At 34.0% G+C, this 14,724-nt stretch overlaps 1 protein-coding gene across 2 annotated transcripts in view; it reads left to right on the top strand.

Annotated features, from left to right (window-relative positions):
* The window catches only part of LOC145296878 (methylcrotonoyl-CoA carboxylase subunit alpha, mitochondrial-like), a 73,050-nt gene that overhangs the window by 35,222 nt on the left and 23,104 nt on the right, over nucleotides 1–14,724 (top strand). For both annotated transcript variants that reach the window (XM_080143015.1, XM_080143014.1), the window contains exons 8-10: nucleotides 3,954–4,065; nucleotides 7,940–8,021; nucleotides 12,264–12,391. In XM_080143015.1, coding sequence (XP_079999141.1) covers nucleotides 3,954–4,065; nucleotides 7,940–8,021; nucleotides 12,264–12,391 — 322 coding nt within the window. The remainder of the gene's footprint in view (nucleotides 1–3,953; nucleotides 4,066–7,939; nucleotides 8,022–12,263; nucleotides 12,392–14,724) is intronic.

Genomic DNA, 14,724 nt, shown 5'->3' with positions numbered 1-14,724 from the left:
AACACTGTGAAGAGGAGATGCTATTCTATTCGCTTTGCACAGCTTCCTATAGTTTGTCATTGTTCTCAAAAGTTCTTCCGACCAATGCACAAGATATTATGAACCAAATATTATCGATTGGGTTTAAATCGAGGCTTTGACCTAACCAAAATACCACATTAATTGAATTATCAGAAAAACGTTTTTTTGTGACTTTAGCAGGGTGTGCAGGGGCATTATCATGTTGAAAAATAATGTTCTGGGATATTCCCAGCTTCTGGATACTTGGTAACAGTCCTGTTTCTAACATTCGAATGTATTCCTTTGCATTGGTTGACTTCTCACATCTAATAAGTTCCCCAATTCTTGCTGCAATAAAAGTTCCTCATACCATTATCCCTCCATTCCTGTGTTTAACTGTTGTTTTTATGCAACTTAGCGAGAATCATGCCCCAGTTCTTTGATTGCACTGTTCAGGAGCATCGGGAGCATCACTAACAAGTCAAAATCTTGATTCTGTCTAATCGGAAAAAATTCCTGAACCAGTCTGTAGCTTTCTTGCCATAACACGAGAAAAATCTCTTTTTATCATTGATGTTCTTCTTAGATAAAAATGGCTTCTTTGCTCACCTTTTAGGGGAAAATCCTATTTCTTTCATTCGTCTAGATATTGTATATCAAGAAAGAGAATTTCCAGCCCCTGTTTTAATTCTTTGCTATGGTCAACATTTTTTTTTTGATCTTTCAAAACAGTTAATTTAAGACTGTGGTTGTCCTTCAAAGTGGATGCCCTAGGACGAGCAGATCCAGATTTCCCTTTTACAAAGTGTTCGGCTTCGAACCTTTGACCAATTCACTTCACTACAGAAAGAGATGTTTTCACATTTTCTTTTCTTAAAATATCAAAAATCTGCTTGTAAGTCATTTTGGACTGCTTTATTAAACCTGTAACTCGGTTTTTTATATCCTTGTCAAGATGCGGTTTTACCATTTTTAGGATTAATTTTGCCACTTATTATTATATGCTATAATAATAATGATCTACAAAATAGAAATTTTCAGTTAAAATTAACAAAAATTCATGGAAAAATATCGAAAAATCGATTTCTTCCTTCTTTCACTCTTGGCCCATTTTTTTTTGCTCATGAGTGTGTGTGTGTGTGTATATATATTATTAGGGGGCGCCTGGCTTTCACTGGTCATAAAATATGCTTAAATATATTTTAATTTATCCAGATTACATATATATATATTATTATAGAGTTGTGATTTCAAAAGTAAAAAAAAGTATTTGGGTGCTATCAGCTAGAATTGAAACTGAAAGCAGAACTGCAGCATTCAAAGCTGGTGACGTTACCACTGTATCAACGTGACACACATATGAACTAATTAAAAATTTAAAATTTAAAATAAACTAAGATGAATGTACAAAATGCATAACGATTTTTTATCAATTGTAACCCTGGAAAAACTATTTTAACTGGCTAAAGACCCATAAAAAATCCAATCGTTTAATGCCCCTAGCGCTGCTCTGTGACTTTTTATTTCGGAAGAGATAGTTTGAAAATATGGGGACAGACAGACAGATAACTTTTTATATATTAGATTATTATTATTATTCACATAAAATGTTACAAGGAGATATAATATTTTATGTATCAGTATTTACTTCAACAGCGCTCAATATGTAAGTAAAGCTAAGTTGTAAGTTATGACTGGTTCTTCCGGGAATGAAATTTGGAAGATTTTTGTATAACTTAGTTGCTATATATATATATATATATATATATATATATATATATATATATATATATATATATATATATATATATATATATTCTCATAACATACTATGTACTATATATACAGGGTGGCCGAAAAGTCCCAGGACACTATACATGTATTTTTAATAAAACACACAGTATTTTTTAATGAAACACACAGAAAACATATATATTCAACAAAAAAAGAGAACTTTATTAGAAACAAAGCAGAAAACAACTAGAGTAATTTAGTGGTCTAGGGGATCAGTATGTTGGCCCTCGTTGTTCTTGCACAATTCCATTCGCCTCCAGGTTCTTTGTGCCATTTTTTTTTAGAGAATTCCTTGATACGCTAGCAAAAGCTGCAATAATCGCATGCTTTAGCTGATCAATGGTTTCGTATCTAATACCAGAATCTTGTCCTTTAATTAAACCCCATAATGAGTTGTCTGGAGTGGTCAAGTCGGGGCTTCAGTGTCCTGGGACTTTTCGGCCACCCTGTATATTAGTGATGTGATAATTCCAATATTTTTACTGCTCTTTTTTTTTTTTTAAATTATTCTAAATTTCCGATTCAATTACTAATTCCAATTCTTTTAAAATCTCTAAATTTAGCTATAGAATTACTGTTTTTTTTTAATTAAAAATTTTTTTTTTGATTACTGTAAAAACCCATGTCACATGTGCATATGCTTTCGCAAACGTAAAGTGTTACATGTGTGTGAGGAGGGATATGATGAGGTGTATATATTCTCATGTATATATATTCTCATGTATATATATTCTGTGTATGGAAAAGTGACAAAGCCGTGACCGTCTGTCTTCTGTGTGTGCATAGGGGTATAACAGTTGCGTGTGTGTGTGTATAGAGGTATATCTCGTATGTATGTGTGTGCATAGGGTATAACAGTCGTGTGTGTGTGTATAACAGTCGTATGTGTGTGTGTATAAGGGTATAACAGTTGTGTGTGTATGTATAGGGGTATAACAGTTGTGTGTGTATAGGGGTATAACAGTTTGTGTGTGCATGTGTATAGGGGTATAACAGTTGTGTGTGTGTGTGCATGTGTATAGGGGTATAACAGTTGTGTGTGTGTGTGTGTGTGTGTGTGTGTGTATAGGGGTATAACAGTTGTGTGTGTGTGTCACATATAAGAAGATCTCAAGACATATACCTTTTTCTCGTCCTTGGTTGGTCTCCCTTGCGACGATTCATGCCTGCTCTCCAAAAGCACAACTTGAGTTTATTGTTTGGAGAAGCCTTTATTTGGATTCCATACTTGACAGAGCAGCCTCTCATCGATGAATCGATTCAGAATCTTTTTTTTTTTCTTTTTTCGTTTTCTCATCTTGAATCGAGACTCTCTTGTTTACTCTAGATTATCAAACTGAAGACTCAAACTGAATTGTCTGGAAAATGCATATGCGTCCCTATTTATTTTAAGGTGTGTGTGTGGGGCGGTAACCCCCATTATTGGCTTGCATTCAAAATACACTCCCTTACCTGCCTCGTGACCCCTTGCTGCATGCTGGTGCATGAAAGTAAATGGGTTTGAAATCTATCGCCGGTAACCTTTTGAACCTCATCACACTTGATGCCATCCCACACTAATTCATATCATGGCCTTCATAAAAAAAGTGCACTTGTGTGTATGTGGTGAAATGATCTGTAAATATCAGTTTTACTGATAGCCTAAAACTCAATAAATATTTATCAGTTTATCATTAGTATCAGCAATGAAAAATTGAGTCTTAAACGAAGGCAAACAAAAAAAAAACAATTCAAAGAATCGTTTTGGGCATTGGAAAATAGGCACAGTTTTTTCTGATTTCGATACCAATTCTGATGCACTAAAAGATCTGGATTTCTATGATTCCCGATTCTGATTAATCATCGCAACAATAATAATATGTATGTGTGTGCACAATTTTAGAAGTTTATTCATTCATTTTGTATGAATCCGTTGGCATTGGTTTCCCCGATATCTTTCTGGTTCAAAGAAAGACATCAGGTACTTACAAAAGGGACCACATTAAGATTGCTAGCATCGTAAGTAAAAGAATGGAATTTGAACTTGGCATACACAGGTTGTTCGTCCGTGTCATTAAGCCCTAGCCACTGTCACCTACGATTTTAAAAATAGATTTTTTTTTCTTTTTTAAATTTTTGTGCCTTCTTTTCTTTTTTTTTTTTTTTCAATTTCTTTCTAGGCATGTTGAAGTCCAAGTGTTTGGTGATAAACATTCTAACTATGTATATCTGTTTGAAAGAGATTGTAGTGTCCAGCGACGTCACCAGAAAGTCATTGAGGAAGCCCCTGCTGTAAGTCGATATTTATATATTCTTCTAGCTACTAGCTCTACCTACCAATTGTTGCGTGATGTTTGTTTTGCTTTTTAAATGATGCCGAGTTGTTTTTATTTATTTTTTTTTTTTTCAGAAAGTTTTTGTTTGAAGCAAAAAAAAAAAAGAAAAAGAGAAGTCTGTATAGACGAATATAGAATTATCCCCTCCTTTTTTTTAACCACAATATCAAAACATTCTTTTGTTCCAATCAGGCTATAATCATTATTAATTAAAATGCTGACTTCATCCTATAGTGATGTCATCCACTGTGCATGGTTATTCCCATTGGTTGTAATTGATAACCTCACAAAATGATGACATCATCTAGTATACACAGGCACATAAGCAAAATCCAAAGGATTTTTTTTTTTATCACAGATTGATTAGATAAAAATACACTAGTGTCGATAGGATTTATTGAAGATGCAGTGGGATATTGTTATCAGTTCTAAATATTATATTATTAATAATCTATATATATAAAAGCGAAAATGTATGTGTGTATGTATGTTCGCTTTTCCTCGATGTCCACGAAAGGCTTCTTTCAGAGAAGCGCTTGCTCGCTTCACAACTTCTTAAAACTTTTTATATCATCTATAAATTGTAATATCTCAGAATTACCCACGGAGCTCGCCTGTCTATTTAATTTTATTGACTTTCAAACGTTAATTATTCCACATTTCCCGCATCGGCACGCGTTACATTCGGTTTTCAGTATAAAAAAAAGCGAAACTCGACTCTAATCACTGGCCGAAAGCCAGTTTGTTCAATGTCGACTTCGTCATATCAGACTGTAGCTTTCATTTCGCTCCTCCTAATAAACAGGGAGCGGGTTTTTAAAAACAAACACACCGATTTATTCAAAACTGTCCCGCACAAAATCGTAACTGCTGAATACCTATCGCCGTCACGTCAATCAAAAACGCGCACCTGTTTGTTTTTTTAACACTTTACTATTTTCCAACTGCGCGTCGTCAACGCTTCGGGTTTTTTTTCACATACCCCGAAAAACACCCGGGCAACGCTGGGTACCCCTCGGAAGTCTATTATATAAATCTCACCTGTCTGTTTAAGTGTATGTATGTATGTTTGTATGTCTGCCTAAAACTTGTGACAGAGGTGATGGATTTTCACGAGATCAGTATCGTTTTGAAGCCTGACCCTTCGGACGACAAGTAACGAAAACTTGGCTAAAAACATTAATTCCTTCACCCTTAACTGTGCACTTTTCTACAAGGAAGGGTCGATGTTTTTCATTGACATTTTTGCAAATCATTCAAACCTCATGTCAACAATGTCGCATAAAAGACGTTATTTCCACTGCCCGTGACATCACAATCACAGTGGGCGCATCGATAAGACCGTTTCTTTTTTTTTTCACTTCCTTTTCCTCTAGCTTATTATGGGTTCGAGCTTTCTGCTCCTAATTTGTTTTTGCTCAACCAACAGCCTTACACATACCTCCATTTTCTTTTCCACCATCGCGTCATGGGTTCAAGCCTGCCTGCCTCCTACAACTTTTTTTTTTTTTTTTCAACACACACCTACAAACATCTGGGCAATGCTAGGTACCCAGGCTAGTAATAAATAAATATTGGTATTCATGCATTTAAGTAAAAATACTATTACATACTTAGGTGTCATTTCTAAATGAGTAAAGATTCCAAAAGTTTTCGTAAAATGATCAAGATTGGCTAGAATTACTTTTTACAAAAAAAAAAAAAAATTCTTCTTGTTATTCTCAATCCGTCATTTTCAAATTTTCTAGCTGAAGTTAATTGAAAACAAGGGAGATAAGTCAGTTTGTTATATGAAATTAGCAGCAATAGAGGAAACCAATAAAACTGCATTATTCAATAGTGCGCTATTAGCTATAGCAATTTGTAGTTGGAATGGTTTCTTATAATTGTTAAAGAAAAGGAGTTTTGTCTTTGTTGCATTAAATGTTACCATCCATTTTTTGGCCCCATTCCACTGCAGACTGGAAGTAATTTTCTAAAGATTCTTCCATTGTCTTGAATGTATATGCAAATTCTTTTTTCCTGTTGTGAATAGTATGTAGTGTCATTAGCAAATATCAGACACAGTTGCATTAGAGAGATCGCTTCTGAAAATCAGGACAATAATGGTTCAAGGATCACCTTCTAGGGCACATCCACATTAATGTCATATTATTTAGAAATATTGTCATCAAGGACAATTCTGGATCTTTCGTTTGGCTAAGAAGGATCTGATTATATTAAATACTAGCAGAGAGGCACCGGTTGTAAAATATTCTGAAATATATTTTAATTCATGTAAATTTTGTATTTAAAAGGATGATTAGAATCTTAAAAAAAAATCTCTCTGTCAGAATATATGAGTAGGGTTATGACAACAGCATATTCTTTTCATTGTTTTTACTCTCGAGTATATATCCGACACAGTTAGACACAATTAATCAACTGAGAACCACATCACTCTACATAAAAACATATAAGATATCAATAGATATATACCTGAGAATCAAAACAAGGAAAAGAATATGCTGTTGTCATAGCTCTATATACGGGTTAGTAGGTGAATAGCTGGCATCCGATAAAATGCCTCATCCCCAGCTTGAACAAACTGATAAGCGAATTGAAAAACAAAAAGGGGTGAATAATAACAGAAACGGTGGAAGGAGGTGAATAAAATTAATTCAAGAGAAACGGATAAAAACAAATGATTATCGCAACAAAAGATATATACAGGGTGGAATGATAATTGTCACTCTAAAGAAAACAACGCAACAGCTTTATTTTGAAACTTTTATTAAAAAAATGAATTCAGGTAACTTGATCATGTATTTGAGCTGACATCTGTTCAATGTAGCTGCTTTCAGCCTCAATCACCGCCGTGATACGAGTCCAGAACTGGGAGCATTCCTTTTCCAGAAGCGCCAGCAGGAGTTCAGCAAATACTTGGCAGATGGTAGCGATCAGGCCGGCTTTGGCATTGTGGGAGGTCATGTTGGTGATGTTCTTGATATATGACCAAACAAAGTAGTCCAGCAGGTTCAGGTTGGGGGACGAGTGGGAGGGGTGCAGTAAGAGAAGGGTATAAAGGGTAGCGCTCCTGAAGCCAAGCCTAGGTCTTTTTGGACTTGTGGGCTGCTATCACACCCATGGTCTGCCAGCGGACACCTGATTGCACCTGAGGATCACCACAATCTTCAGCACATCCAGATACAGTTTGGTGTTGACTTTCAAGTAGACCTTGAAGATGTGAGGTGGCATGATGTGGCTCTCACTTGAAACCACACCAAAGACCATAACCATAGCTGGAAACTTTGTTTTCATCATCCTGGGCATGTCCTTCTTATTCATGGCAATCCAGCGATGCCTTTTGAGGGTACTGGCAATGGTTCTGTTGTCATAACTTAGATTGTTAGAGAGCATGTGTTGTGCAGCGGCGCATCTCCGATCTCACTTGTTGAACATTGTGTTACTTGCAAACATTAAAGACGGCTCTTATCGCTCTGCTCTTGGGATTTGTACACAACTGGCCAACTAGTAGATGGTCTGCAACAAAAAACAAGAAAACCAGTTTTCATCAAATGGAAATGGAATCATGTTGTCTTTTCTAGGGTGACAATTTTATTGTTCCACCCTATGTGTACTTGAAAATTGATGATGTCACAAAATGACCTGTAAATATTTATTTTAATAATATATATCACAAATACTGCCTCAACAAGTCACAGGTGATCCGGTTTTCTATAAAATTGTTGTACAATTTCCCCCCTCCCCCCGAGTAGAAAAAAAAAAGAAAAAGTGCAACAATTCTGATTCATGAATTATAAAAAAAAATGTTGTTTTCAAATTTTCAGCCAGGAGTTTCGGAAGAAGTAAGAAAGTCAATTGGTGAAGCAGCCGTCCGTGCAGCAAGGGCCGTTAATTATGTTGGTGCCGGTGAGAAGAGACCCCTTTTTTTTGTTCTTATCAAAGAGTATTGCAGTAATTAGAGTTAGTCAATTGACCAATTCTTTGTATTAAATAGTTTTTCAATACAATGAAAAAAAAATTTCATTCTACTCCAACTTTATTTTAAAAAAAAAATTATTTCTAATCGATTTTATTAATTTCATATTTAATTTTATGACACGTTTTGATTAGTATGGAGGACATTCCAAAAGTAATGCTGTCAATTTTTTTATTCCACCTGAATAGATCAACAGAGATTGCAAATTGCATTGTTATGATGACTGAAGTTATACATTCATAACCTGAAAGTTTCCTCTCTCTGTTGCAGATATTGACAGTATGAGACTCTAAGAAAACAATCCTTGTCATGGATGTGCATCAGAAGCAGAAGGGTGTCAGAGAATTCTTGATAAAAGTTCATTGAGAATGGTGGTGACTATGTAGATTTAGGTTTCTCGTTTTAATGGTACCACTCCTGTCTTTGTAGCTCTTCAACTTTTTGAGTTAAAAAAAATAGTATGCTTTACTTTTAGAACAAGCGTCATAATACATGTTTTGATTATTAATATCATCGATAGAGGAAGTGAGAGATCAGCATCTCACAGTTCTAGTCGTCCTATTATTATTATTATTATTATTATTATTATCCTATTAAAAGGGATTTTATTGAATCAGAGGAGTTTTTGTATGCACCATTCCAGTTCTCATCTTGAATTTTGGAAAAAATAGTGGCGTACACTTCAGCATCTGAAAGAGATTTTATTTTAGTTTCAAAAGATGAATCATTTCTAATACAAATAATGGAGGTAAACGAAGGTAGTTATTTAATTTGTTTTTTTTTTTTTATTGCATAAAAAAAATTTAAATACTAAATTTAAAAATGCTGTATTTGCTGATATCTTTATCAATATTCATAATTTCAGATATAGTTTTATTCATTAACTTTTTAAGTAAAATACTTATGAATAAAACGTCAAAGTAAAACTATGCATATGGCTTGGGTGTTTATTCAGATTAGCACTTATGGCAATAAGCAAAAATGAAGAAAAACTTACTTTGTACCTACTTGTCACGGAATGAAGATGGTATATTTGAAAAATTACAAAATTAATCAAGTAGGTTTTTTTTTCTTTTGTTTTTTTCAAAAAATAAATTTGCCTATTTTTACTGATAAGTGAAGGCCGAAACCATTTTAATATTCTTCAAATTTTCTTAATTTATATAAAATGGCCCTTTTAAAAAAAAATGTTTTTATCATTTGAAAATTTTATTTTCTGAAAAAAAAAAATATTTATGTTGTGTTAATAAATTATTGTTTGGTTTTAAATTGTACATTTCAGTTTTTTTTTTTTTTGACATTATCAAAAAAAAAAAAAACGATTTTGATACGAAATTCGATTGTCTGTCTTGGTCCTGCTATAGCCATTACTTTTTTCCCTCCCATTAACAGAGTAAAATTTGATTTTTTTTTAATAAAAAAAAAAAACAACAAAAAACTATGTGATCAAATTACATGATTTTTGGAGTATTTCATCTTTGTTCTGTGTCTGGTATGTACATCATACAGATTTTTTTGTATTTTCTTTACTTTTAATTGCCGCCATAAGTGCCAATCTGAATAAACACTGGTTTGTTTTCTTTTTCTGTGTACCCATTCTTCCAGTTACCATCTTGAATTTTGATTTTTGCTTTTTTCTTTATCAATATTCATTATAATGTTGGATATATTTTATTGCTCCATTAACCTTTATTCTACCAACCATAGAACTTACTTCCTGATTTAAGTTTTTTCTTTTTTAAACTTTACCATAGCTTGAAGACTACATAATGTTTGAAGTTTATGTGAAAGCAGTATATATGAACTCTGGAAAAAAATTAAGTTAGTTTAGTGCAAAAATATGCGTTATAAAATTATAACAATTATCCAGTTTTTATCATAATATTAAAAACTGCTTATAAAAAGAAAATAAACAAAATGGCACAAAAAGTTTATTGCGTGTTATGTTTAAAAAATTATGCATCATATAGTAATCACACATTTTTTTAAAAAAGAAAAAACACATTTTAACTGCAAAATGTCTTGTCTGCCATTTTTTGCTTACATTTAGGTCAACATCCAAGGGACATAATTCAAAATATAATTCAAGTTATAATTCAAGCAAGGTTTATTCATAATACTGGCTGGAAATTCTTTACCTTTCAAATTTTATTTTATTTTTTAAAAACAAAAATACTGGATGGATTTGGATAAATTTTGGTATACAGGCATTTTTTTTTAACCTAACAGGTATGTACACAAAGTTTTTGAGCAATTATAACTTAATATTGGAATCATCATCATCATCATAGCGTTTCACTCCATCTCAAAATTCATCGTCGGCCAATGTCAGGGAGGCATCCCTCAAGTCCACATCGGAGCATGCCCTGCTTAGGGGGCAATCTGTGAGGACATGTGCGATAGTTTGCACATTGGTACCACAGGGATACCAAGTGTCCTGTACATTGCCCCACTTGTGCAGGTTATTCTGTATTTTGGCAACCTTCACTCAGACCTGGTTGAATGTTACCCAGTTCAGAATTCAGAACCTGCTGGGAAATCTTCTTTTGGTGTCGGAAGAGTCTTGTTGTTATCTTTGACTGATTCGTTCCATTAATTCATTCCATTAACACAGATGGAAGGACACTGGTGTTGTTTGTCCAAGGCCTGTGATAGTGACAAAGTAGTAACGGCGGCACCTCTTAGTGTCCAAATATGGGATAGTGATTGTTGTTGCTCTGCGTGTAACACTCTGCTTTCACCATCGCCTCTCGGTGAATCTGTAGCAGAGCGATTCTTGATGTCCTCTAGCAAGCGTTGCCCGGGTGTTTGGATGTGTATGTTGAGCAAAAAAAAAAAAAGTGGTAGTAGGAAGGCAGGCTTGAACCCGTACCGCAAAGGAGGAAAAGAACGGGGAAAAAAAACGCTGACGTCTTTGCTGTTACGACCACTGCCAAACCGGAAATGACTTATGTTTAAATTAAGGCTAGACAATCAAAAGGAGAGGATGGCTTTCAAAAATATTGGCGAAAAAGCGACCCTCCCCCTGTAGAAAACTGCCCAGTTGAAGGTGAAGATATTAATGCTTTTAGCCAATTTTTTGATATTTGTCGTCTGAAAAGTTGAACTTCAAAACGATACTAATCTTGGTAAAATCCGTCACCTCTGTTGAAAGTTTTAGGCAGATATGCATACATACATACATACATACATATATACATACATACATACATTTATATATTGGTAACTAAAAATTTTCAACCCAAACCGATTAAAAAGCTTGCCCTGTCTCTGAATACCCTTTATGTCAAATTTCAAATGTTTAGACCAGAAATTGTCAGAGTAATTTGATAGTGACCGCAGAGGTCAATTTTTTTTAATTTGACCTCTATCATGACCCCTTAACATTTATTGTTTTGGGCTCAAATCAAGTTATTAAGTTATATCCATGTCCAACGAACCTAGATCTAAAATTTCAAGTGTTTAGACCCAAAATTGTTGGAGGAGTTTGGTAGAGTTCTCAAAGGTCAAATCGTTGAACTTTGACCCCTTAACAGCCAAATTTCTGGCCGAAAACCGATCACAAAGATTTTCCTAAATCTCAGTACCCTGTATATCAAATTTCGAGTCTTTCCATTGTTTTTTGGTACTTGTACAGTTTAATCAAGGCATTAAAAAATGAAAATATCAATAAAAGTTATATTGTACATATCCGTTATGGAATGAAGTTCTCGGGGAAAAAAAAATTTCACTTAATTTGATCAAGTAGTTTTTTTTTTCTTTTTCTTTTTTTTTTTTACAGTGAAAGGACAATTTGTTATGATACTAATCAAAAAGTAGCCATGTTTCGATTTTTAGGAAAAAAGAGCTATGATTTAACATGGGGAGGGTGGTGTCGCCGCTTTAGACCGAGTTATCTCCCCTATGGCGTGTTCTAAAAATCCAAACATGGCTACCTTGAGTGCGCTGTCATAAAAACGTGTTTTTCCGCTGTAAAAAAAAAAAAAAAAAAATACTCAATCAAATTAAATTAAATTTTTTTTCGGAGAACTTCAGTCCAAAACGGATACGTACAATATAACTGTGTTTTCGATATTTTCATTTTTTAATGTCTTCATTAAACTGTACAAATACCATTTTTGTATATTTTTTATATGTATTAAAATTATTTTTAATTTTTTAAAAACTTTCAGGAACTGTTGAATTTGTTATGGATAAGGATTACAATTTCTACTTCATGGAAATGAATACACGTCTTCAGGTTGAACACCCAGTGACGGAGATGATCACTGACACTGATCTTGTGGAATGGCAGATTAAGGTCAGTTTCACGGCTTACCTTTCCATTGTTTTAGTGAGGTTGTTTGTTTTTGTTTTATATGTCCATACATTTGCATAAGAGGATCCGGGAATCCGTAGGTTGGTCAGTTATGCTTAAGTTGAATGGACGCATTCTAAAAATATCCATTCTTATTTGCGACTCTGAAAGATTGCAACAAATATTTCTTTCTAAGATGAGATGAGATGAAGATGAAGATGATGACAGTGATATGTAGCAGATGAAATCTTTCTCTTTTTTTTTTTAACTAGACTATCAGAGACTGAGATTGTGTTTTGGGATAGCTGCTCCCATTTTTTTTGTAGGGCTGGATTGACATGAAAAGATAAAATAACAATATGAATTATTTTGTATTAGCTGCTCCTATTCCCTTATGTGAATGGATTTAGAGCTTATCTTTATATTAATACGATAGCATGTGTGTTATTTTGTGTGTCACACTTACATCCAGTTTGTTTAATTATGTACTTCCATAATTTTACCAAGAATTCTTCAATTATAACTGATGACACTGAAGTCATCTATTTTTTTTTTATAAATAATTTTATGAAGAATTCTTCATAAGTTTTGGTTTCAATTATGGCTGAAGGAACTCGAGTTATATAAATATATACATATATATTTTTTCGTAAGTTTTTATTTTGGTTTCGATCCAAGCTAATGCACCCAAGTCATATGGATATATTTTTTTTATTTTTGAAATCACAACTCTATAATATATAAAAATCGATAGAATATTAAGTCTATAATAGTATATACAAAATCTGCAAGAATTAAAATGTCATATTTAAACATACTTTACGACCGAGCTTTGCCGGGTGTTCGTGCTAGCTTAGATAAATACTTTTGCAGTGTTTACAAAAACGCTACAATAATATCAGAATGCCAACATCAATATATTACATATGAATGAGGTCCCGCTAGTACATAGAAATTAAAATACTGATATAAAATGACAATCCCCTCTCTCCCCATTAGCCATTCATGTTGCTTCCTAGCCCACTCAAATATTCCCACTCAAATAATCCTTCTAATCTCGCGTGCTTGCCCACTCAGCTATCTCGGCTAGTCTCACTTCCAAGCCCACTCAGATATCCCTGCTAATCTCGTTTCCTAGCCTCCTCAGTTATCCCTGCTAGTATTGCTCCCTGACCTTCTCAGATATTCATGCTCATCTCATTTCATGCCAAATAAGATAATCCTGCTGGTCTCACTTCCTAGCCCACTCAGATATTCCTGATCGTCCTGCTTCCTAGGCAACTAAAATATCCCTGCTAGCAACGCTTCCTAGCTCACTCAGATATCACTTCTAATCTTTCTTCTTAGCCCACTCAGATATCACTGCTTTTTCTGATTCCAAGTCCACTCAGATCCCTGCTAGTCGTGCTTCCTAGCCCATGATACTCAGCTAGACACAGCTAATCCTCAATTAAATGTGAAGACTCCTCCTTAATACGAGAAATATGATGTATGATGACAACAAAAAAATCTACCGAATTTTTACTTTGACTTTTCAATGTGCATTTAACATTCAACCGAATGAGTTTTTAAATACGTTTGTTGTATGACAACAAAAAAATCCAATGAATTTTCACTTTGACTTTTAAATTTGTTTTTAACAGTCAACCGAATATTGTTTCAGTTTTGATTTAAATATGTTATAACTGCTCAGCGCATGTGTTGTCAAGCATTGTGTTATCTTGTACCATCTCATTAATGGTGATGTCTACTGCTTGTTGTAGAAGAAACAAAGGTGTTTCTACATTATAATAATGAAAAAAAATATTGAATTTCAAGTAAAACAAATGGTACCTACATAATTGTCATGATACAAATAATAACATATGCAAAAATTACAGAAAATGATAAAGAAAAAAAAAAATTATTAATGAAAAAATTGTTTTCGATATATATGTCTCATATTAGTAGCATCCTATTAACGTGATATCTGCTGCTTGTTGTAGAGGGAAGAAATATAGTCATTGTGGTAATTTTACACCACAGTTGCCAATACATGTCGACAACATGTCGCAGTCTACATATTCATATCAGAAAATTAAGCGACGTACTCATTTTGAACTTATGAGTTTATCTCTGCAGACAATCATCAAAACCATTTTGTGCTCGTTACGTGTTACATTGTTTCAATTTCCCCTCCCCACGGAATGTTCTTGGGGGAAATCCATGTTTGTCCCGATCCAAAGCGAATGACTTAATCTTTCTTTTCTCTTCACATACTTTCATCCAGTGGTGAGGCTCCAGTTTGCAGGCTTTGAGGAGTGTGGAGCCACCCTTTAATTATCATTGCTCCCAGG

This window comes from Euprymna scolopes, chromosome 17, assembly GCF_053919585.1.
Source record: "Euprymna scolopes isolate OS-2025 chromosome 17, ASM5391958v1, whole genome shotgun sequence".
Taxonomy (NCBI): Eukaryota; Metazoa; Mollusca; class Cephalopoda; order Sepiida; family Sepiolidae; genus Euprymna; species Euprymna scolopes.
The sequence above is the reverse complement of the archived record's forward strand: the minus strand, read 5'-3'. Positions and strand labels throughout refer to the sequence as shown.